At 41.2% G+C, this 24311-nt stretch overlaps 1 protein-coding gene across 1 annotated transcript in view; it reads left to right on the forward strand.

Moving 5' to 3' along the window:
- Window positions 1-10227, forward strand: part of gabrb3 (gamma-aminobutyric acid type A receptor subunit beta3) — a gene marked incomplete at both ends in the record, with an annotated part of 71050 nt that extends 60823 nt beyond the window's left edge. Inside the window, 4 exons of the mRNA XM_083647088.1 lie at window positions 405-542; window positions 1998-2150; window positions 7887-8131; window positions 9877-10227. Coding sequence (XP_083503214.1) covers window positions 405-542; window positions 1998-2150; window positions 7887-8131; window positions 9877-10227 — 887 coding nt within the window. The remainder of the gene's footprint in view (window positions 1-404; window positions 543-1997; window positions 2151-7886; window positions 8132-9876) is intronic.
- Window positions 10228-24311: the final 14084 nt, after the last annotated feature.

Consider the following 24311-nt stretch of genomic DNA (forward strand, 5'->3'; position numbering starts at 1 on the left):
CAAAATATAGCCAATATAGCCAAAATAACGATTAGTCCAACTCCATCAATCTTTATGACTTGTTTGGCTATCACTGTACTGCGCTGCCATAAAACTATTGAAGGTCATGTAGCCCATGAATGTGCTATGTGTCGGCCTGCGTACAGTACCAGTGGCACGCAGCGCCACAAAGGAAAGATTGATATGTCTCATGCAATCTGCATTACAGCCTGCCCAGCCTACAGTATGTGATTCATAATCACTTGTGGCCATTAGGCCCCCAAATGTCACTTATACGCATCTGTGCAAATAAAAATACATAACTCATTTTTACCTCTATTACAAAATGAGATAGCACCAGTTTCAATGCGTTTTCCATTGTTGTGAATCACACCTTGACTTGTTTTGTATGTCCCTATCTACAGATGGTTACACAACAGATGATATAGAGTTCTACTGGAAAGGAGGAGACAACGCTGTCACTGGCGTGACACGCATTGAGCTCCCTCAGTTCTCCATAGTCGACTACAAATTAGTCTCCAGAAATGTGGTCTTCTCCACAGGTAAATAAAGATGCATTCGGGACTGAGTTCATGATAACGTTGTTCACATACAGTACTTTTACAGCTGATTGGATTATTATTTATTCTGCACACTGTGTGTGTGTGTGTGTGTATATATACTGTGTGTGTGTGTGTGTGTGTGTGTGTGTGTGTGTGTGTGTGTGTGTGTGTGTGTGTGTGTGTGTGTGTGTGTGTGTGTGTGTGTGTGTGTGTATATGTGTGTGTGTGTATATATATATATACACACACACACACACACACACACACACACACACACACACACATATATATATACACATATACACATATATATATGGATATATGTATAGTATACATATATGTATATGTGTGTTGTGTATGTATATATATATATATATATATATATATATATATATATATATATATAGTTTTAAACTATATATAGTTTTAAACTGTAACCTGCCCCCACTCCACCAGTGTTCTGGTTACCCATTTCCCATGAGTGCCCATGTACACATTACGCCCAAGTACACATGAATGCCCATATACACATTACGCTTTCCTAATAGTAGAATCTGCATCATACCCCGACCTCTCTCACCTGAACTGCGAATAATAATGGCTATTATCTACAAGTATTGGGAGTGGTGGGCTGCACTTGATACAGGATTACAGATATTCATGAGGGCAGAGGACCCACAGCATAAATTATTCTCGTGTAATACAGTACTTGAACACTCAGAGGCACACACCACAATAATGATTATTCCCTCTGGCAAATTAATGATATGCAGAATGGATTGTGGTCCTGTTCACACATTTTTAGAAGACAGTGCTGAGAGGGATCTGTGAGCTTATTGCAGTCAGGGTCAAATCTGTAATCAGATACAAATTAACTGGAGCTCTGAGGAGAGTCTCCAAACGCTTCCAGTGTGTAGATCTGCCAAACAGAGAGAAAAGGATGTACACTGAGATTTATTGGCAACGGGGTGGTCTAGTGGTAGTTAGAGACACTTTCCAACAACCAGAAGGTCTCGGGTACAATTCCCTCAACAGCTTTGTATCCAGTTTGGCTCTGCTCATTTGTTGTATATCTCTGGATATAGACAGAGCATCAGTGTAATGCCTTAAAAGTTATCCAAAAGTTATAAAAGGATAAGAATGCAGTTGTGTGTCAGTTCTCTGGGTGGCTTCTGTTAAAAGATAGTGAATCGCCTGAGCATGTTAAACATCTCCTTAATATTGTGTATACAGATAAATGTTATATATTACATTGCATTATTGTGTTTGCACATAAGTTATCTCACGGCTAAGTTTCTCTTTTCTCATCAAATGAAATTGCAATTTGGGCCACGCTTGCTTGTTTCCATGGTGATGAAACCAGTGGCCATTGCCATAGGAACCAAAACAAATCGCAAGATCCTTGTATTCCTCTTGAATTAAAGAGGGCTTTTCCTCTTCACTGTTTCCCTACAGGTGCCTATCCACGACTCTCTCTGAGCTTCAAGCTGAAGCGAAACATTGGATATTTCATCCTCCAGACCTACATGCCCTCGATCCTCATCACCATCCTATCCTGGGTGTCTTTCTGGATCAATTATGATGCCTCTGCTGCAAGAGTTGCATTAGGTATGATATGTCACATACAGCAGTTTAACCTGAGGTCTGTCTGTAGTTTTACCTTCAATCATAAGATAATCTTTTGTGTGTTATAGTTTAAGCGTTCAAAATATCAAGTTTTATGGAAAAGCTTTTTTCCACTGATAATGGATTTCATATCTCGTCTTACAGTATAACATATTTCAAGAGAATTCTTATTTCATCCCTATTGTTTAGGACAGACCAATGAAACCGTGCAGTTATGAACCCAACCCTCAACCCCAAAGATGTTGATTGTGCTGTTCCATAGACAATTAATTTGGTTGGAGAGCACCTGGGTGATCTTCTGTGTATCAGGGTACATTCTCACAACTAACTAACAACATACACAACTAACAAAATAGATTAATTCAATGTTTGTTTAGTAAAGAACCAAAGATTAGGAGCGTTACTTTGTGCCAGAAGTGTCTTGCAGAAAGCAATCAACAGGTGCTCTTCGGATGATATTACCTGTACATCAAGATACAAATCTTGTCTAATGCTGCATTCATGTGGTCCTATTTCCCCAGCTGGCAAGTCGTTCTTTCGACGTTTGTGTGTTCATGTGCTTGTGGTGTTGGAATGATCGGAATGTGTAAACCAATTCAGGATATGCTAATAGGTTATGGAAGTAGATTATGGAAGTAGATGCCTATCTAAATGCAAGAGGTCGTTCAGGCAAGTTGAGAGCATGATTTATAGATTTCACGTTCAGATTTTGTAAGTAACCCCGCCCTTGGACTGAAATAGCCCGCACGTGTGCTTAAATTCGCTCTGCTTTTCCTCAAACTGTGTACATGTATGCTCACACTCAAAACTTTTATTTTTGGACAGATTTAATGCACTCACACTCAAATAGCCCCTGTTCACGCTCAAACTCTGTGCTTGCATTCAAATGTCCTCTCCTCCGCTCCAAACTGCTTCAGAATCAGAATCACAATCACTTTTATTGCCACAGTATGCAAGTTACATACGAGGAATTTGTCTTAGTGTCTGTATGCAGCGTAGCGGTCACATCAATATACAGAGATAAGAAGTAGGAAGATAACTAAAGACAATCGCAAAATTGCAAGTGCAATCAAATCGAATCAAATCGAGTAAATATATACAATATGTACATGAGTGGTGAATTGTTCTGTGGATGATAAATATGAATTTACGTTGGATTTACATGAGATTTACAGACTGAGTTAAATAGACGTTAAATAGGCAGTGGATTTACATGAATTTACAGTCGGAGTTAAATAAGAGTTTACATTGAATGTACATGAAATTTACAGGCTAAGTTAAATAGGCATTAATGTGAAGGGAATTTACATGAATTTACAGTCCCAGTTAGACAGGCATTAAATTAGATACAGTATGAGTTCCAGTTTTATGGGGGGGGGGGGTTCAGTTGAGTTTAGGAGGAGGTAGTGAGTTTGTGTGTGGGGGGGGGCGCTTCTGTGCGCTCTTGAAACTTCTGCTCTTGGATCTCTTCTCTTCTCTTGGATTTTCTCTTGCAACATTCCTGTCAGAAATCCACAACCAATAGAATACCAGGATAGTGTCTCATGATGAGACTGATGGGCAGTTGGGCACGGCTATATTTGCGAGGATACCACAATGTACAGTATATGAGCACTAAAAGAATATGCTTCAAGATCATGCTACAAAAGGATCGATTGCTAATCTATGTTCATGCCATATCCAATAGAAAATTAAGTTTTCCTTTAATTTACTTGGTAATTCACCGCTACTGTCGTCCATATACTGCGATCATAGTACAAGACACACGTTCAGATTTTGTCCGGGGGTCACAATATTGTGACCCCTTGGATTTTTTAGTAGGGCACACTGTCTACTTTCCTATTTCTTATGGACAAGAACCCCATCTCCAATTAGCACCTCTCCAGTTTTATAACAGATTCCTGAAGCCAAGCAGCATTCTTTTTCCCCTTCTACATTTCTAATAGACAATATCGATTTATTAGCTACATGAGGTTAGGTGTGCATGTCCCAGAATTTGCTTTTCATTGCCACAATCTCTGCCACAAGAGAGTATTTCTCTGATTATGTTTTGGGTTTTTTTGAGTAAGCCCTCCTAGCTCTCCAAAAGAGTTTTGATTCTTGCTATTTCCTCTGTTATGGAGAAATCAATGCCATGTATCCTGTGCTCTTGACACTCCCACACATCCAGTACAACATTTTGGGTTTATGTAAGCCCGGACAGACACAAATAGACAGGTCATTTTGGTGAACCCTACAGGAGATTAAAAACCTAGCTGGATGAAGCTTGTGTTGGTGTTGCATATTATTGAGAAAGTTGCTACATTGCTGTTTTTTTGTTTTGTTTTTGTTTTGGTGATGTGTTAACTAAATTGTTGAATCCGTGTAGGCTACAGGTAGCTGTAAACCATACAACGGCCACTCTCTTGGTTTATAGGTCTTTTCTGTGTGTTCTAGGCTAAAGAATTTGAGGCTCATTGAGAACAGTCATCCAAGAACTGTCATCTAAACATTGCAAAGGCTTTTACTTGAAGTACTTATAGAATCAGTAAAATGGCACCCTATAAGTGGCGTAGGTAATTGGAGAATAACTTCCAACTCCAATGCTATTATGTTTAGGTAATAACCGTTATGAACAGGTTTTGATGGAAATATTTATGAACGAGTTTTGATGGAAATATTTATGCTTGGAGCTGATGGAAATGACTCATATTAGACCTTGGCAGAAAGGTTTAGTGTTTCCCCATAATGACTTAATAGAATTCCTAAATCCTAAGGGTATAACTTCATGTTAGAGACGGGGTCGTTGGCAAACTATCCCACCCCTGTAATGCTATAACTTTTTTTTTTTTTAATTAAAGGAGTAATTAAGACGCAGGCACATTTTGTTACTCGAGCAAACTAGACCCTCCTAACATGGTCTATCAAGGATGAATATGACCTATCATTTCTCCTAATTATATTCACTCCAGGCTTGAGTGGTATGACTCAGTGGTTGGTAAATTAATTTTGAATCCACACCGGCAGTTGGTGTCCACTCCACTCTGTGCGGAGACACAAACAAGCCATGTCAGACTGACTAGGGATCTCGCATGCGCACTCGATTCCTAAGCTCACCTGCTAAGCAGCCTCGCCCGCCCTGCAGCTCGCCCAGCTGGCCCTGCAGCTCACATACACAGCTCGCCCGCTGCGCGGCCTCGCCCTGGCTGCTCCTTGATGGCATACTTCAGGGATGCTGGATCACATGTCCTGGAGCTGGCAACATACAACTGTCCATGGCTGAAGATGGGGGTCTGAAGGCAGACTCCCACTTCTTTTTTGTGACATCACTGATCACTGATGATGTCACTGTGGGATTTATGACATCACTGATGATGTCACACATCGCTGGGATTTATGGCATCACTGATGATGTCACAGTGGGATTTATAACATCACTGGGATTTATGACACAGTGGGATTTATGACATCACAGTGGGAGAATCACAGTGGGACAGAGAAACAAATAAACAAACAGACAGAGGATATGTATATTTGGACCAAACCAAGTATGTTGTAATGTTAATGAGTGTGTGTGTGTGTGTGTGTGTGTGTGTGTGTGTGTGTGTGTGTGTGTGTGTGTGTGTGTGTGTGTGTGTGTGTGTGTGTGTGTGTGTGTGTGTGTGTGTGTGTGTGTGTGTGTGTGTGTGTGTGTGTGTGTGTGTGTGTGTGTGCGTGCGTGCGCGTGTGCGCGCCTTGTGTTCAAGGGAGTGTTGTTGCTCGCGTGCGTGCGCGCGCCTTGTGTTCAAGGGAGTGTTGTTGCTCCCTAAGGGGCTATGGATTACACATTTTACTCCTAGCTGTATAAGATGCAAGGACAGCAAGGGACATTCCTGACAGTGACTAACAGCATGTAGGTGATCATTAAGAAAGCTTTTTTGTCATTAAAAAAATCTTTCCCCATGTGCTTGCTGCTGTTGTACATGCTGCATTCAATTTAGGGGACTGATAATGTGTGTAAATCTAAATGAACCAAAACAAATGTTGTCTCCCATGTATTGTGGACTTAACTGCTAGTTTATTTGTTGAAGAGCATTGATGTTTCGGTCATGGTGACCTTCATCAGAACGAAGCAGGAAGTGACGGAGCACTCGTGTGGTCTTTGACTGAATTTCAATCATGGAAGACTAACCTCTACAGCATAGTTTAGAGCACCCCATGCGTACATGCCCCTCGTCATTCAGGGTGTGTAACTCCTTAGTGACATCACTGATGACATCACAATTGCTTGAGTGACATCACTGATGACATCACAATTGCTCGAGTGACATCACTGGTGACATCACAATTGCTCGAGTGACATCACTAGTGACATCACAACTGCCCCTTCTCCATTTCCCAATATCCAATCAGCTAAGGACATCTGTCTCTCTTGATCTGCTGAGCCAATCACCTAAGCGGTGGTGGTGGTATATAGAGCCCTTGCTACTACTCATTACTCATTGCTCATTACTCACATTTGTGCCATCATCCTCAGCTGCTGTTCATCATCACTGGAGCAGTTGTCTCGCCCCACCCCTCCCCTGATCACCACCAACGTCATGGCTCCTGTAGAAATCCCTATGGGGTGATTATCTATCCTATACGTCACTGACGCCCCCCCTCTCTCATCTCAAGAGGAGCGTCATCATATCATGGAGCCATACGCCACACTTAAACTGGTTATTTGTTCAATAAAGCTTGTTAAAACTTCCTCTCTCATGATTGAAATATAAATAGGTCACATTTCCCCACCAATCGGCGGAGGGAAAAACAGGTCAAGTGAGAGGAGACAGGTGTACAAGATAATGTCAAAAATCACAGAGTGCATCTTGCTTCACACATACAAATAATTCAATGGAGTAAGACATTCCCAAGAAAGATAATACACCTATTAAGTGGTAATCCGCCAGATTCTTGTTTGTTGTTTTGGCGACATCTTTGGTGATAAGCTTGCTGTTTCTGCACTGCATTTCCCACTGATCGCTTCAGAGCAGTGACTGGGTCTGCATGAATGGAGTAAGATACTCCCATTGGGGTCACAACGGAGTTATTGTTTACATGCACCTTTGATACTCTGTGATTGAGTATCCCTGTTGCTGTGAATAAACCAATGAACAGATATTCCTGTGCAGCTGTGGTGGCGTCCTGTCCAGATAGTACGGTCCACCAGCAGTGGCTTTTAGTCCAGCAAGTACTAAAAGGTGCAGCCAACAGCTACCCTCCTTATCTAACTGAGGTTACTTCTAATACAAGGGATTTTCCCCAGGAAAGACCTACACGACAGTATTTAGAATAGCAAGTGTAGCAAATGTGCAAGCCTGCATGAACTGCATATAGGTTGAATCACTAATTCAGCGATAGAGTAGCAAAAAGGACATTAAATCAAAATGTCACGGATTATTACTTTAAGCATTTCATGATTTATTAATCATGAAAAATGGGTTCATTAAAAACGTGTCAATGAATGGCTGTCTTGTGGTCAGTTTAATATCAGGGTTGTGCTGAAAGGCAATGTCACTTAACATTCAAGCCTCAAAGTAACGTTCTCTCTGGAGCACTTTGTGATGACTGTAGGCTGATATATTTTTTATTATAAGAAAGACATTGCTCAATATGCCATTCATATTTTTATGGTTATGCTTTCATCTGCGTTGCCTAATTTACAATGTGATTATTCTAATCTCTCTCTCTCTCTCTCTCTCTCTCTCTCTCTCTCAGGGATCACCACTGTGCTGACGATGACAACTATCAACACCCATTTGAGGGAGACACTGCCCAAGATTCCCTATGTCAAAGCTATAGACATGTACCTGATGGGCTGCTTCGTTTTCGTCTTCTTGGCCCTGCTGGAGTATGCCTTTGTCAACTACATCTTCTTTGGAAGAGGCCCTCAGATGCAGAAGAAACTGGCTGAGAAGGCACAGAAGGCAAATAATGACCGGGATAAATTTGATGGGCCCAAGGTAAGAATGACTTCCACGGTCAAAGCTCAGGGAATCACAACCCACTAATTTGAAATGGTACAGCTGGAAGGTTTATAACATCAGGTCCTGGTCTTATTAAGAGCTAGTGCTGACCACGTTTTTGAAGTAAATGCAGTTTACTCAATCTTTATCCAAATTAAATCTTAAATCTACAGTAAGCTATAGTGTAAAGTAGCAGATGACATGTAATAATAATGCCCTATTCAATGGTCTTCATCTAAAGTAGTGCAGTGAGACGTCTTCAGGATTCTACAAATTCTGCCTCCTGATGCTTAGGGCATTGTAAACATCTCAGCTCAGATGAAGGGGTTTCTGTTTTTGTTTCTCCTGGCTAGTCTGTTCTGGAAGGAGGCAATTGCAAGTCTTCGTCTCTTAAACAGTCCAATCAGGTACAAGGGCTTCGTAACTCACGAAGGGTGAGTGTCTGTCACCAGCTGTTGTGTCACATCTGTGAACCTCTCCTGAAACTTGTGCAAAGTTTCCCCTCCCATTCAACAAAGGAACATGCTTGGTTGCAGTGTCTCAACCAGCCATGGGCCTACTGTGCTTTCTGGCCATTTTTCTCATCATATGAGTGTATTCTCCTTGATGTTGTATTGTCTTTCCTGCATTTCTTTTAACCTTTTGCCATCTTCATACATTTGTGGCCTTCTGATAGTGTGTCCTCATCACCTCCAAGTATTGTGCTTTTACTTCCTCAAAGAACTGTGTTCATTTCAAAAATCTCAAAATTGGACTTGGGTCATTAGTTGGATTTTGGAATCATTGCATACTGCCTTTGAGAGTGCTAGCTATTTTGAATTGTTTATTCCTATTACCATACATGTGCAATTTGATCTGTAGGTGCAGGGATTTTACTTTGTTTAGGAAACTGTTTGGAACACTTTTCTGTATGAGAAAAATATTGGAAATTACTGTGAAGAACTATCATTTATTTATTTGTTTGTTTGTTTGTTTGTTTGTTTGTTTGTAGTTGGGTCCAATGTCAATGTTTAATGTACCCCCCCCCCGCCTTTGTTATTACAAAGTGTGTGTGTGTGTGTGTGTGTGTGTGTGTGTGTGTGTGTGTGTGTGTGTGTGTGTGTGTGTGTGTGTGTGTGTGTGTGTGTGTGTGTGTGTGTGCGTGGCGTGCGTGCGTGCGTGTGTGCGTGCATGTGAGTTGGGGGGCAGGTGTGTGTGTGTGTGTGTGTGTGTGTGGGGGGGGGGTGTAGATGATGTCTTCAACATTTTCTAGAAGCATACTTTCACTCAACTTTACAAAATCGATCTCAGGATGTTCATTTTAATTCTTATAGAATAAGAGCAGCCTTTTTAGACCGAGAAAGTAAACATTGTAATGCCAAAATATTGAGAACATTTGTACCATTACTGTGTCATTGTCTCTTGTCTGTCTCATAATATATAATTATATATTATCTTATGTCTGTATTTTTGCCCAAATAGTAACTTGCTAACTTGCTGACTGGTTGATATGTATTTGTGTGAGAAGCAGTAACTGTCATGCTGTGGAATGGTCCAATGCAACCTTGAGCTGATTTGTGAGAAGTGATTTAGTCTTGGGACAGAAACTGTTTTTGAAGGCCACTCTCTGTTTCCCAGCCTCTAATCTGTCAGACTACAGGAAGATGGCGGCGGGGCCTGATCTGTGCTGTATAGGCCTCATCACTCATTGAACCCTCAGCACGCAGCCCATTTTTAACACTATCTCTGTCTGCTGTGCGCAGGTCGACTCCCAGGGGAACATATTGCTGACAACGTTGGAGATCCACAACGAGGTGGCGGGAAATGAAATCACAACCAGCGTGAGCGAGACTGGCAACTCCTCCTCCTCCATGGTGTTTGAGCACTCAGGGGTCCAGTACAGGAAGCAGAGCACACCGCGCGACTCAAGCCGCCTCAGCCTGGACAGGAACACACTAAGGAGGAGAAGCCGTCTGCGGAGACGATCCTCACAACTCAAAATCAAAATCCCAGACCTCACCGACGTGAATGCCATCGATAGATTGTCACGGATAATATTTCCTTTCACCTTCTCCCTCTTCAACCTAATCTACTGGCTTTATTATGTGAATTAATGTACTGATGTTTTTTAAACCTTGTTGTGACTCATTCTTGTTTTTGAATGAGAAACTACGACTTCTTTATGTGAAGAACATAACGTGGGAAAATCCTCATGGACTTTTTTTTTTATTCAAAGAGTGCAGACTTTCGTAAGAGAATACACACTCAACAGTGTGCATTTTGTATGCACACTATTACGGATTTATCTACGAAATGCACATTTTGCAATGACTTGTAAATGAATGCTCTCTAGGGGGCATGGTGGTGCAGTGGTAGCGCTGGCGCCACACAGCAAGAAGGTCCTGGGTTTGATTCCCGCCTGGGAAGCTGTGGGCACTGAGGGTGTGTCCCCATTTCCATGTCCTCAGTGCCTACGGCCCAGGTGGGGTCATCAAAAAGGGCTTTTCTGTGTGGAGTTTGCATGTTGCTCCCTTGGGGTTTCCTCCAGATAGGAACCCCCCGCAAAAAAAAACATGCAAAAAAGAAAAAATGCTCTCTGCTCTGACCTCTTTGAAGTCCTGGGACATCTTCACGTTTGGATTGAACGCTCAACTTCTCCTGAAGATCTGCAGTGTTTTATATCAAAAGGATTATTTACAGTGGCTTTATGTCGATTATTACAATTTGTAGCCATAATTTCCGTATAGACTGTTGTCATAGTAATAAGACATGACTGAAGACAAGCCCACTGAAACGCAATCAGAAAGGCTTTCCTGTTATTACATGTGAGGCTTATTTATGTCAGTATCAGTATTCACATGGACACAAGTGATCATATACAGTTATTACTCAATTCATTTGGCATTTTTGCTGCGGTACTGCTGCACTACCGTGGCAGCGGGGGGGGGGGGGTAATTTGTAAAGAACAAAGAAAACATTTAAATAACAAAAGCCCCCACTATACCGCTGCCATGGCAGTGCAGCAGTACCGCAGCAAAAATGTCAAATTAATTGAGTAATAATAACTGTACACATGAACCAAAGTTTTATTTATGATCTGGAAATGATTTGGAATAACAACAGATTAAATTTGCCTTGGGGTCGATGCCACAAACTTCACTTGTGCGTGCTGTGACCTCGGTCCTATTAGTTCACAGGGCATTTACCGCTGTGTAAGCATGTGGAGAAATAACTTTGATTTCGAAGGCCGCCATTGGCTTTGACAAATAAATCCAAATACACACAAATGCACACAAAAATACACTGATGCAAACCATACCAGCATTTTATACAATCTTCATTACGTCATTCACAAACATCATGAAATGCGTGTGCTACAACTGTTTAAATTCTATTATTTCTCAGTATTCTAACATGGGCGTTATATTGTGACAAATGATAACCAATATGCACTGCTTTGATTTTATTTCTGTGCTGCCCTTCTCATATGAGCTGATGCTTTTTACTACAACCAAGACAGTAGCTAAAAGGCTTTTGTAATAGACATGTATTTGATCAGTTTACATGTTCTCATTGTACTCAGCATCACTGCTGTCACACAAGCCTGAATATTTGATTGAATTTGTTAAGCACTCATTTTCCACAAGTCCACTTTTGACTGCACGATGTAATGGGGAATGAGTGCTGAGTGCAGACACATTTTGATCAACCCTTCACAGAGATTTCTTGATTCTCCCTGAAATATGATGCACATACTGTCATAATAACACTGCACATTTTCAACTCGAACATGCTTATATACATTACTGGTATGTCAACAATGTTTTCCTCAATGGTTCCTAGCCTCACTGTTTTGTTTTGTTTTGTTTTGTTAGTCTTTACACAACATTATTTTGATCATATTGCCGTATTTCCCATATGTGTTGTAAATATAATACACAATATGAGAGCTTGTGATTATTTTCATTGTTTTTTAAATGAGTTGAGAATCAATCATGTGAAATACTCTAAATGAAGGAGGATTGGGGTATACAATACCTCCAAAACAACAACTGCTCTGAGCGACTGTAGCACCACACCATCTGCACTGCTTGGTTGCGTTGAGGGACGAGCATTGCGTGGGAGTGACACCACCTGTCAGAAGTCCACGCAGCTTACGCACCCATTTGCACCAGACTGACGATGCTTAGTATCCATCCCATAACAAATCACATACTATCACGAGAGATAATGAGCTGCGTAAGATGATCAAGCTTTATAGTTTTCAAGATATTTTGAAGAAAGAAGATAAATATGTGCATACGATGCATGCAATTCACTAATATTGTTAATTAATATTGATTCACCCCACTAATGTGTTAATCTGGTACAAACAAGATCTTAATTTCTGTGGGATAGCTGAGCTAGCAGGTAATGGCCACAGAATGGTTTAGATGTTAGCTGACACTGAAGAACCGTTGAAGCACATTATTTGGGTGCTATGGAAATCTGCCCATGTGTGTAAATACAGTAGGCTATGAGCTATTAACTTAAATGTATCCGGGAAAGGTTGCGTGCATCTGCATGCATGCCTGTTCTCTTTAAGTGTGTCTGTTACACATTCATACAATTACACACATTCACATGTGGGGACTTGCCCAGTGCATACAACCACAGTTTTGTATTGTTGCTGAGTAGCTGGTCTGGAGCTGTCACAGGTTAAGTGCTTTGCTCGTGGCCATGTCAGTGGTGGTTGTTGATAGAAGGGATGACATCACTCCCAACATTTTCCCCCACCACCAGATTTTCCCATCAGGTCTGGTGAACCTTTAGGATGCCACTGCACTTTTCCGTGCTCTTGAATTTTTGGTCAATATGTGTGTTACAGTTCCCCCCAAAGTACAGTCATGAGCTCATCTACTTATTAGGAGTCCCCAGCACATAATGCTTGTATTTGCTGGAATTCCACTTCTTTCTTTTTCTCTGCTACTTACTCTCAACAATCTCAACTACTCGGGCAAAGCAGCCCATGCCTATCGGCCAGATGGTGGTGTAATGCACATATTTACGTTTTGTTCCACTCCAATTGAAGCCAAACTGCACTTTGCACACTTGGTAGATACAACTTTGCCATTGGGACTAGTCATGTCGTCTGCCATTTAGATTTTCTGTCATTTGTATTCTATGCAAAGCTGTCCCCCCCCCAACTGGCTCGTTCAATTATTGTCCTATTTGTGTCCAAATGGATAGACAGCTCGAGGGGACTAAGGTACACAAAGATAAGGTTATAAATATAACCCCGGTTTTATGAACTAGCAATCTCATGCGCTCCATTTCTAGGGTGGAGACTCTGGAGACGATGCGCCATGGGCGCAACATGAAGAGCATGAAACTGTACTCTGGCACACACGGCCTAGTGGTTCAGGCACAGGTTGTTAGTTCAAGTCCTTGACTTTCCTGAGTAGCCAAAAAACAGCAACAACAAAAAACTTACCTGTCAGGATGAAGTGTGAACATGTTGAAATTTCAGGCCTAAATCAACAATAATTCCAATAGAGCTCAACAGTCACGCGACTTTTTTGTGACGTCATTGCCCCGGAAGTAAGTTCCCCATTCATATTCCCCATAGACATTTCGAAAAATTCTTATATAATGAGTTTTAAGGCTGGACCGTGACCTACTATCGTGAGTGACCATAAAGATTCGGTTTGAGCAAGAACAAAAAATAACAATTCAAAGTCCCCCTCCTTGTGGTAGACAGCACTTAGGTCAGCTTATAATGCATGCTGACATAAGGAATGCATTGCAGCATGATAACATCATTTCTACTATTCTATATTCTAATTCATATTCTAGGTCAATATTACATTATGTTAATATTTCAATTAAATACTTAGGCCTATAGATTCAAATGTTATTTTATAATGTGAGGAGGAGTGTGAATTGGTCAAGATTAGGAGGGGGGGACATTTATACTGCATGCAAAAAATTGCATGTTTTTTGCAAAACTGCATGGGATTAGCATAAAGTGGGCATGTCTTTAAAGGTGAGACTCGTGACCCCGAGACCCCTACAACTCATTCTCATTCAAATTTCTTCAGGTGAGAGGTCAAGGGACCCCTTTGAAATGGCCATGCCAGTTTTTCCCAGCCCAAAATCTAGCCTAAATTTAGAGCATTGTTTAGCCCCCTTCCTGACAAGGTACCATGACATGGTTGGCACCAATGGATGCCTTAGGTCTTCTAGTTTCATATGATATCAGGACTCTTCTTTAAAAATGAGCCCGCTACATACAGCCTTTGAAAGACTGTCGGCCATTTAGGAGCTTTTAAAGTCTCGTGATTGGATGGGCCCGCAGGCAAGAAGTGACCTAGGCCCAGCCAGGCCCACCCATAGCTACGCCCCTGCCTCAAGGACATCTCCAGACTGCAGTGCATCATCTGCTGTGTTGAAAAGGTGATCAGATGCAGAAGAAGAAATATATATAGGAAGAAATTATAAAGTTTGATGAGTGGTTAGCACGTTCGATCACAGGTTGCAGGATCACAATACTTCTTAATTTACTTATTTTCTACTACTTTCCTACTTACAAAATCAGCAGGTAAAGCATTCACCTGTATTATAGCCTATATGCCTATATAGTTTGTGGGTTAAAATCTGGACTTTTGTTTTATTTTTCTGTGGAGCTCCTTAGAGGACAAGAGGAATCTGGCAGTCCTTAACACTCAGGAGTCAATTTGCAATCGAATGAGCGCTGCGAAAGAGCAAGTACGGCCAGCAAATCCTCCAATAATATACATAACGTTTAAAGAATACAATTTGAATTCTTGACATCTCAAATAAATTAGTTTACAACCTGAAATCTCTTATCACAAAAATAACCTCAGTTTGTTCCCACCCTTCAACACATGCTTGTTCTGTTATGGTCTTAGAAAGGAAAAACGTATAAATTACCTTCTGCACCACTGCATATTGTCAGCCAAGCTAGATTTATTTTTTATTTTTTTATAGGACCCTACCAGCGGGAGTAGGATTTATACAATGCTAAAGCGTGAAGAAAAGAAAATCCACATACTGTGGCTGCACCGTGCACTCAAGGCCCAGGACTAAAGGATTCAATATAGAACAGGATTTTTTTCTATTGAAGACTGTCATTAGCTAAGGGTCTCGCATACAGCTGGCTTTAGCTTTGATGGCCTCCTTGCAGTCTCCAACACCTTGACCACAATGACCACAAAGCCAATGTCTGGTTTATGTGATCCATCCACTTTAAATCAACATCAGTGAAGGCATGCCATTGCCATAGTGCCTCACAAGTGCACAATGCTGCTTTCATTTTCATAACCTGCAAGGATGCAAGCATCCATGTTCATTATAGCCGTCAGCCGCATTCTTCATCTATTCCCTCAATTATGTTTCTGCTGTATTATATTTCAACAAACGTTAATCATTTTAATCAAATTTGTGTCACTATGCCTGTTTGTGCCCTATTCTCTTGCTCGTGTTAATGTTGTGATGATGTGTAGTGTGGGAAAGAATGGATTTAAAATTCAGCTGTGTGATGTTCCAGAGCTGGCATAATCCAATTCACAAATTACAGCTGATTTATAATACAGTTCAGATAAATGATTTTGTGCTTCATGCCGTACATCATCATCATGTGAGTAGGGCCGTCATCAGCTTTCGCGGGGCCTGGGACAAGATGATCTTCACAAGCCCCTTGGTATGAAGACTGAAGTTGTTTAAAAGATCTAGCAAAAAGATTTGGATGGGGGGGGGATATGTACACTTTATTATGGGAGAAAAATGTCCAAAAAGCTAAATGTGTATGATGAATTAAAAAGAAATCCCACCCTTTCTCCAACGTTAACTGAATCGATCATGAGCTGGCTATGAGCACGATACCTGCCGTTCACTCTTGGCCATATGCCAAACTCAATTAAACAATGTTAATGTTGTCTTGTTATCTGCAAGCGGTTCTCTTCGCAGTTGGGTTTGGGTTTGGTCATGGTTAGGTGTAGCGGTGCCTGGCGGACTCGAGATCTGCACTCTGAGTGCACCTCTCTAGTTTGACTTGTATGAGTAAATCTCTTTCTCTCTGTGATTGGCTTATGACTCTTGAAGTAGGTGTCCTGCCAAATTCAAACTGTGATGTGGACTCAGCTGTTTAACTCCTGCTTTGAAAAGCAATAGAACCAGTGATGGACTGGCAAATAGGCCTGCACAGCACTGCATGATGAAGAGGAAGAGGAACATAAGCAGACACAGATGCCCAGCCTAACCACAGGGAGCTGAAATAAACTAGCTGTTTCAGTCAGTAAACATGAGTGAATTGGAGGTCACATTTTTATTAATTATAGTTAATTTAGCTGAAAATCCCTCACATCAAATTGTAAACTGGATCAATTCTAACATGAAGCAGTTTTTTGTGCCTAATTTAGTCCTATATAGTTTTTTGCCTTTTATTTTATTTTATTAATTTCAGGTGAGTAAAAGATCTTTAATAGATAAGTAACAGACTATTATTTTAACAAAAATGCTGTGTTCACATGGCCTATTTAGACCACTTCACTCTTGATTTTGTTTCAAATACTGCACCAAAGAGTGTTGCATCACTCACTTTATTTGGTCAGCCAGAGATCGAAACTGATTCATCTCACTTCCTCACTGCAGTGAGGATGTACTTTTTTGTGATACATGGACTTCTACACAGGAACTGTTAACCTGCAACATGTATTTTTCTCTCCGTATCAGCATGTTGTGGGGGAAAAACAGCAAAAAATGTGTAAAGAAAAGAAAAGAAAAGAAAAGACTATTATCCTGAAAACCTAAAGTAAGTGAAATGGTGTGGAATAAAACGTTAATGTGCAATGCAGCAAAGTGTTTTTGCGGAGTTGGTGTTTGTGAGCACTCAGAGTACAAAAAATATCAGTGGTTTTCACGTTCCCATCAACTGCAACTTGCAGTGTGCAAACATGGAGTTGAGAAAGGCTGGGTAAGCAGTTAGCACGCTCCAGAAAGCTTACCATTAGTTCAAGGTCAATGACTAACATAGGAGTTGCACTATGTTGGTACTCATTTTATATTTTATGAATTAGGCATGCAATTAAGATGTAGCGATGATGAAACGGAAGATAATCATTCATGATATAATTTAAATTGCCTCACACTAGCTTAGAGGAAAGACCATTTCTGTTAACAGTTGCATGTATTTGTTACAGTGCACAGTGTAATACAGTACATGTAATCAGTTTCATGTCCTTGCACGTAGGACAGGACAGTGATCGTTTATACAAAACAATCCATCTGTGTTCATGTTGTCAAATGATCTCATTGTTTTCAAGGTGAACACATTTTTGTTCTTGTTGCAGAAGAAGAGTTCGTCATGCGAGTCCTGAGTGATAATTTCACAAGCAATCTCTATAGGAGACTTGACACCAGCCAACACTCCTCCACCCCTCTGCTAGTGTGATTGTGTTTCGCCCACTTTTCTTTATAATTGATTAGATCGCCTTTAGTAGAAGCTTTCGGGACTTTATTATGCATTTCTCAGCTTTTCACTGCATCCTTTACATCCCGGCCCAAACTCTCTCTCCCACTTTTAACGATACAATCATTATTGCAATCAGCAATAATGCCTTGGTCTCCCGGACTGAGGGACTTTTCTTGGCTATAGACACAGTGTGCATGTGTGTGTGTGTGTGTGTGTGTGTGTGTGTGTGTGTGTGTGTGTGTGTGTGTGTGTGTGTGTGTGTGTGTGGTGTGTGTGTGTGTGTGTGTGTGTGTGTGTGTGTGTGTGTGTGTGTGTGTGTGTGTGTGCATGCACACTTCGTGCACGCCTGTGGCAGGAGGTAAAGTGAATGTGATTAGTCAGGTGTTTCTAAATACCCAACTTTGCAGCAAGAAATGCACACCCACATATCACACTGAGTTCAATTAATCACAGTGTATCCATGTCCAGTCAGTATGAAGAAATGTCCAGTCAGTATGAAGAAATGAATAGCGGTGTTTTCTAACAGATGTGCAGGATATCCTGCAGCACATCATTTGTCGGCTCGGCTGATTGACATGAAGACACACAATGCTTGACAGACATATCTTATTTTACAGACTGAGGAGCTTTTCACTCCAAGCCTGCACTGTGGCTCCTGCATTACATCGCTGGCTTGCTTGGGGAAACTATAAGCAGAGCTGACTCTGGTTAGTCCTTGGATGGGAGACCATGGTGCTGGAAGTGGTGATGGAGGACCAGTAGAAGGTGCTCTTCCCTCTGGTCTCATGAATAATCTCCCCAATGCCCCAGGGCAGAGACAGGAGGGACTCTGCCTTGTGAGTGAGCACCGTCCTTCATCCTTCTGTGGTCATTAAAGAAGAGTATAGGGTTGTAACCCCGGTGCCCTGGCTAAATTACCAAACAGGCCTTCCTTCCTTCATGGCCACCTAATCATCCTTTGTTGGCACATTCAGGCCTTGTCCGCACATACACATACATCGCTTTTTCGATGTATTTTGGCCTTCCGTCCACACGCAAACGCAGTTTTTTTTTTACTGAAAACAGAGCTTTTGAAAAACTCTGCCCATGGTGGAGATTTCTCAAAACTCCTGTATTGGTGTGGACAGGTGAAAGAGCTTTCTGAAAACTCTGACATCAAAAACCTGGGTACGTGTGGACTAAAGGCCTCAGTCTGCAACTCTCCACTGTGATATCTGCTGTGTGGTGAGCACTCTGGCACAAATTGGCTCACCCCAGGTGGATGCTACACATCGGTGGTGGATGATTTGAGCCCCCCTCCCCCCGATAAGTGCTTTGAGTAATTAGAAAAGCGCTGTATAAATGCAACCAATCATAGGTGAGGATGCTGATGCAGGTGTGATGTTGCTCACCAAGGTGTGTTAGATGGTTTCACGTGGTTCAACATAAACATTCTAAATTTCCCCTTACTTCCCGTTACAACACAATTGCATGAAAATGTCTATACACTGTAAACGTCCATCTTGACAAGTCATTTAGTCTCATAGTCAACCTTCAAAACTTATTTTTCTCAAACCAAGTAAAAAAGTTATTCTCTCATGGGAATTAATCAAACGGCCAGTAAAATAAACCAATTGCTGTGGAAACAGCCACCCAACTAGGCAAAGTCATCCCTCTACAGCACTAACCCTTAACCCTGCATGTAATGAAGCATAGATCATTGTAATATCTCTAAATAATGTTAGCTCTATGATGCTCCAATACCTTGGCATACTCTCTGCTAGCTGGCACAATGCCCAGAAACCCTTTAAATTAATGAGGTAGGTGTGCACACCAGGTACTCACCTGCTCTCTCTGTGCCTACACTGATATAACACACTCTTCTCATGACTGGGCCACAGGGAGAGCTTTGCAGAAAAACATCTGCAGTTCTTCACTGTGGGATGAGAAAAGCTTGACACCGAGAACAATCCTACACTCCACAAATTCACAACTGTGAAACAGAGATTTTACAAATGTTGGTAATCACATAGAGGCTTGCCTGTATAGCCCGAGGGTTGAGAAAGTAGTGCTTCAGAAGCATCATGATTTCTTTTTTTTTTACCATTTATTCATAAATGTTTATTTAAATTCACTTTTGCCCAATTTAGGTAATCATATTGATGAAAAAATATTTTTCAAATGACCTTGGACTTGATAATAAGCAGTCCCTACAAAAGAGACACTATACTGTATGAACAACATGGAGCTAAACATAAATCAGAAAGATTATTAAAGTGATAATCTGTTATTTTTTCAGATGAATGAACCCGTTGTGCTACTCTCTCTCTATCTCCAAATTTGACCTGGCTTTCTTAATGAAGAATGGCTGGGCGTATCTCAGGCTGATCGTCGTCTCTGGAGCTGTGTTTCGCCCGACCCACCTCCCCAGTCCACCACCAACATCTTGACTCCCGAAGAATTCCCTACTGGGGAGGAGGAAGGGAGGGGGGGGGGGGGGATTCTCTATTCTAGTCTGAGCAGATGCCCTCCTCTGTCAGCACAAGAAGAGGGTCATCTTACGGAGTCATTACGCCAAAATTAGTAGCCATGCTATTTTGCGAATAAAGCTTGCTTGTCAAATTTTACCCACTGGTCTCTCATGATTGAAATACACTTAAATTTGATGAGAAAATTCAGTGTGGTGAATGAAATCTGCAAATGCACTTTAGATTAGCAATGAATAATGAATTACAGAGAGACCACACAGACAAAACTGATATGAACAGAGGTCAGTCCTGTAAAATCTGGTAGAATATAGCCTACAGCACCATGAACAAAGCTAATCCTCTTTACCTTAATAGTCCCTCGCTGTGACTCGTCTCCTACCAGGAAACAACTTGATGGAAATGAGGAGATGGAGGAATGGGGGAGAGGAGGGGAAATAGCGTGAGGGATATGAGGCCCTTTGGCTCATAGATGAGACCTCAATTAATGACTTTATGCCAATAAACGTCCCATAAAAGGAGCTTTATTACAAGCCGTGACAGCTTGTGGCTGGTATTGTTTTCACCTTGTGAGTCTGTGTGTGTGTGTGTGTGTGTGTGTGTGTGTGTGTGTGTGTGTGTGTGTGTGTGTGTGTGTGTGTGTGTGTGTGTGTGTGTGTGTGTGTGTGTGTGTGTGTGTGTGTGTGTGTGTGTGTGTGTGTGTGTGTGTGTGTGTGTGTGTGTGTATGTGTTGCGCGCACGTGTGCATGTCAAGGCAAAATGTGGTCCTGTGGACATTGGACATTGGACATTGTAGCAGGAAATACTACAGAAGCGGTTTTGAATAGCCTACTTATTTTGGTGTATAATGTCTGTTTGTCTGTGTATATCTGTCAACACAATGTGCAGGATGCAGTCACAAATCGACGAGATGGGCAGTAATGGATCCATGTTGGTCAGATCGTACTGTTAGGCGGGAAACTAGTGGATCCGCGCAGACACTTTGGCGGAAACCGGAATTCTCCTTTCACTCAATGTAGAGTACTAACACATGTTCATAGCATAGAGGCAGACGTGTGTTTTTTACAGAATGTAGGGAAACAGTGGATGGATAAATCCAGAAGGAGGCAGACAGTAATGCAACATAAAGGATGCCAACTGCCATAAAACACCCCAGAAGAAGAAGAAGAAGAAGACGACATGTCAATAGCATTCAATCCTAAAATCCAGTTCTGTAGAAACATAAAAGATATAGAAAATAAATTGAATGGGTTTTCTGTGTGGTCGAATACCTCCACTATCGCAAGGCCAAATGCATGTTGTCTATCAATTTATTGCAGTGTGATGAGATCAAATACCTAGGATGTGTTCATTCTTCACCTGTAAGTGAAAATATTTCCATCACACATTCCAATGCATTCTGACATGTGCCATTTATTTACCTTTATTTATACTCAGAAAACCCATTGAGGACGAATTCTCATTTACAATGGTGCAGAGAGAGTTTCAGTTCTGCTATTGACAATCACGACAGGTTGGGGGAAAAAACTCATTCACAATGAGATTCTTTAACTTGATACTTGGGAATTAATCAGCACTGTATAGGATCTCTTATGAATGTAGAAAATAAGGGCACGTGCTTGCAAAGTCAATAATGCATTACCTACAACATACAGCTAGAGGGTGAAATTCACAAACCTCATTAAGAGATCAATTGTGGAGTGATATATTTTACCGGACATTCCAGATCACAATTAGTCACTTAGGTGTTGGAGGGAGAACAGTGGCTCTCAAAGTTTTGTCCGGGAATCCCTTGAGGTCCTTGAAGGGGTTCCAGAGGGTCCCCAGCAAAAAGGCTAATATTTCCCCCCTCAACTAAGTAACACAATGCCAGAATGTATGACTATTTTGGGCATGGGTTTCATACACTTTCTATAATAAAGCATCTAAAAGTGTGATGATCCTCCCACTCTCCTGGCTCTGTCTTGCAGCAGCCTGGTGTTGGGCTCGTTAGGCTGATTGGGTGCCCCTGGGCCCCGGCCTGGTGCATTTATTGGGCTTAAGAAGAATTTCAGACCATTCAGTCTATCTCCCTCCTCACCATGCATCTTTTGTTGTTCTTTTGTTTATAGTTATTTTCCCTTAGTTTTAGTTAATAAATTATTGTTTTAAGTTTTACTTTTGTGTCCCTCAACCCGACTCAAGGAAGTAACAATTGAGGGGAGTCATACACCAAAGTAAAAGTTAAAACAATTAAAACCTAATGAAAAATATCTAGACAACACAAACTACAGTTAAACAATGAACAGAGCAAGGTGCATCGTGAGGAGGGAGTCTTCTTAAGCCCAATGAGTGCACCGGGCCCATGTGCACCCAATCAGCGACCCCAACACCAGGCTCCTGCAAGGCAGAGCCAGGCGAGTGGGAGGGTCATCACAAAAGCTAAAATCTTATCTGATGGGGAGGGACCCTGGGACAAAATCTTATCAAATGGGGCAGTCTGTGGTCATTTGGCAAAGTTCTCAGCGTATACCTCCAGGGTAACGTTGCTACTCTCACTGATGTGGATAAAATGTCTCCCTCACTGTCTTACCTCAGCCTGGGAAGAGAAACCCACTGCACCGTCTACTTCCCACTGGTGCCGCGGTTCAACAGAGTTTCATGTGAAAACAGAAATGAACATGAACCTTTCAATGCATCATAGCCTACCTGCTGGCGGAGTAGTTAATTCACTCTATGTAGCATTTGGTTCTCAATTATCAATTATTCTCTGTGTATTTTTTCCATTCTGTTGAAGCTCTTAGGTGATTGGTGGATTTTTCCCCCCTTTCTTTTTTAAGTAGGGTCATAATAATAATATGCAGAGAGAACAATTTGTGAACATGCAAAGGTCAGTAGCTGTATAGCTGTGATCGCTCCCTCCCTCCCCCTTTCTATCTCTCCTCTCTCTCTCTGTACCTAGCTCTCTCTATCTTTCTCTCTCATCTAAACTCCCCTTAGTTAGATTGCTGATAAATGTAGATTGTAGATCTGCAGTGGAAATAAGCAGAGATAATCTTTGAACAAATCAGTTTTGAGAATCATTATCTGCATGAAAAGAGGCATCTCCCTGTTTCTGTCTTGATTTTCACATCTGACTGGCATATATCCACTGAATCGTTGATTAAAGGGTCATATTTTGGCTCTAGATTCCTGTGTGGTGTAATTAAAAGTGACTTACCCTATGGCAGAATGTGCCAATTGTTTATGCAAAATCTTTCTACGCGTGATTTCCCCAAGCCCCTCCAGCTGTGCACTTCTGCAGATTTAGCAAAAATGTCTCCATTTTGTGGGAAAATTTATCAAATCAATTATTGAGTTAATTACTTTGATTTATTTGGGCTTCTGCACAGATAACTTACAAATGCCTTATACAACATTCAGGAGGCAGTCAACTAAATCTTTTGACCAGATCTCACAGACTGGTGTTTTTCAAATGCTATGGATCAACAGTAATACCAAAACAGAAGCACTGAATAATAATTAACAAGTATATAGATTTGATGGGGGAAAATATGCTCAAACCTTACCAAGTGATCACATTAGAATTTTTCTGAGTTCTGTATTTTCTCATTTTCTTAAACAAATGTCATTGATAATAATCATAATCATCTATATTCCTTGTAACTATAAACACTGAAACAGTCAGGTCTTGTTTATTTCCTCAGTCCAGACTTTCTGTCTCTTAAGCTGCAGGTATCAAAGTAATTTTTATCTGACAAAAATGTCTCTAAACAAATGGCTAGTGTTTAATACTGCGCAGTTCATCTCCGCTGTTTGTATCACATCACTCCTTGTTCTTTGAGGCGCAGAATTTTAAATGATTGGAAACAGAAGGTGCTCATTCATAGCTAAGGGAGATACTAATTTTAAACTCATCTACATCCAAATGGCAAGATGGTCCTTTAATTAAGCAAACCAGTATCCACTTCATAAACTCTCAGGAGAAATGTCCAGTCAATGTGCTTTCTCATTATGCCCAATCAGACTCCAAATCCTTTGTGCTGACTTCTGGCAGCGTAGTTTCCAAAAAGAATGACATCTTCATCTAAAGGGTGTCTATATTGGAACGGGAGCCATAGATTGTCTTTCAGGGTCAGTGTGATGAACATCAGCTATAAATCAGAAACGAATCAATCTATATTACTTTGACATCAGGTTGGATGTACTCAATGCCTATGGAAGATTCACATTTTGCATGCTTATCTCCTTATAATGAAGGTCACCATATTGTGATTTTATA

The sequence above is a fragment of the Poromitra crassiceps genome, assembly GCF_964638095.1.
Source record: "Poromitra crassiceps genome assembly, chromosome: 12".
NCBI classification, from domain to species: Eukaryota; Metazoa; Chordata; class Actinopteri; order Beryciformes; family Melamphaidae; genus Poromitra; species Poromitra crassiceps.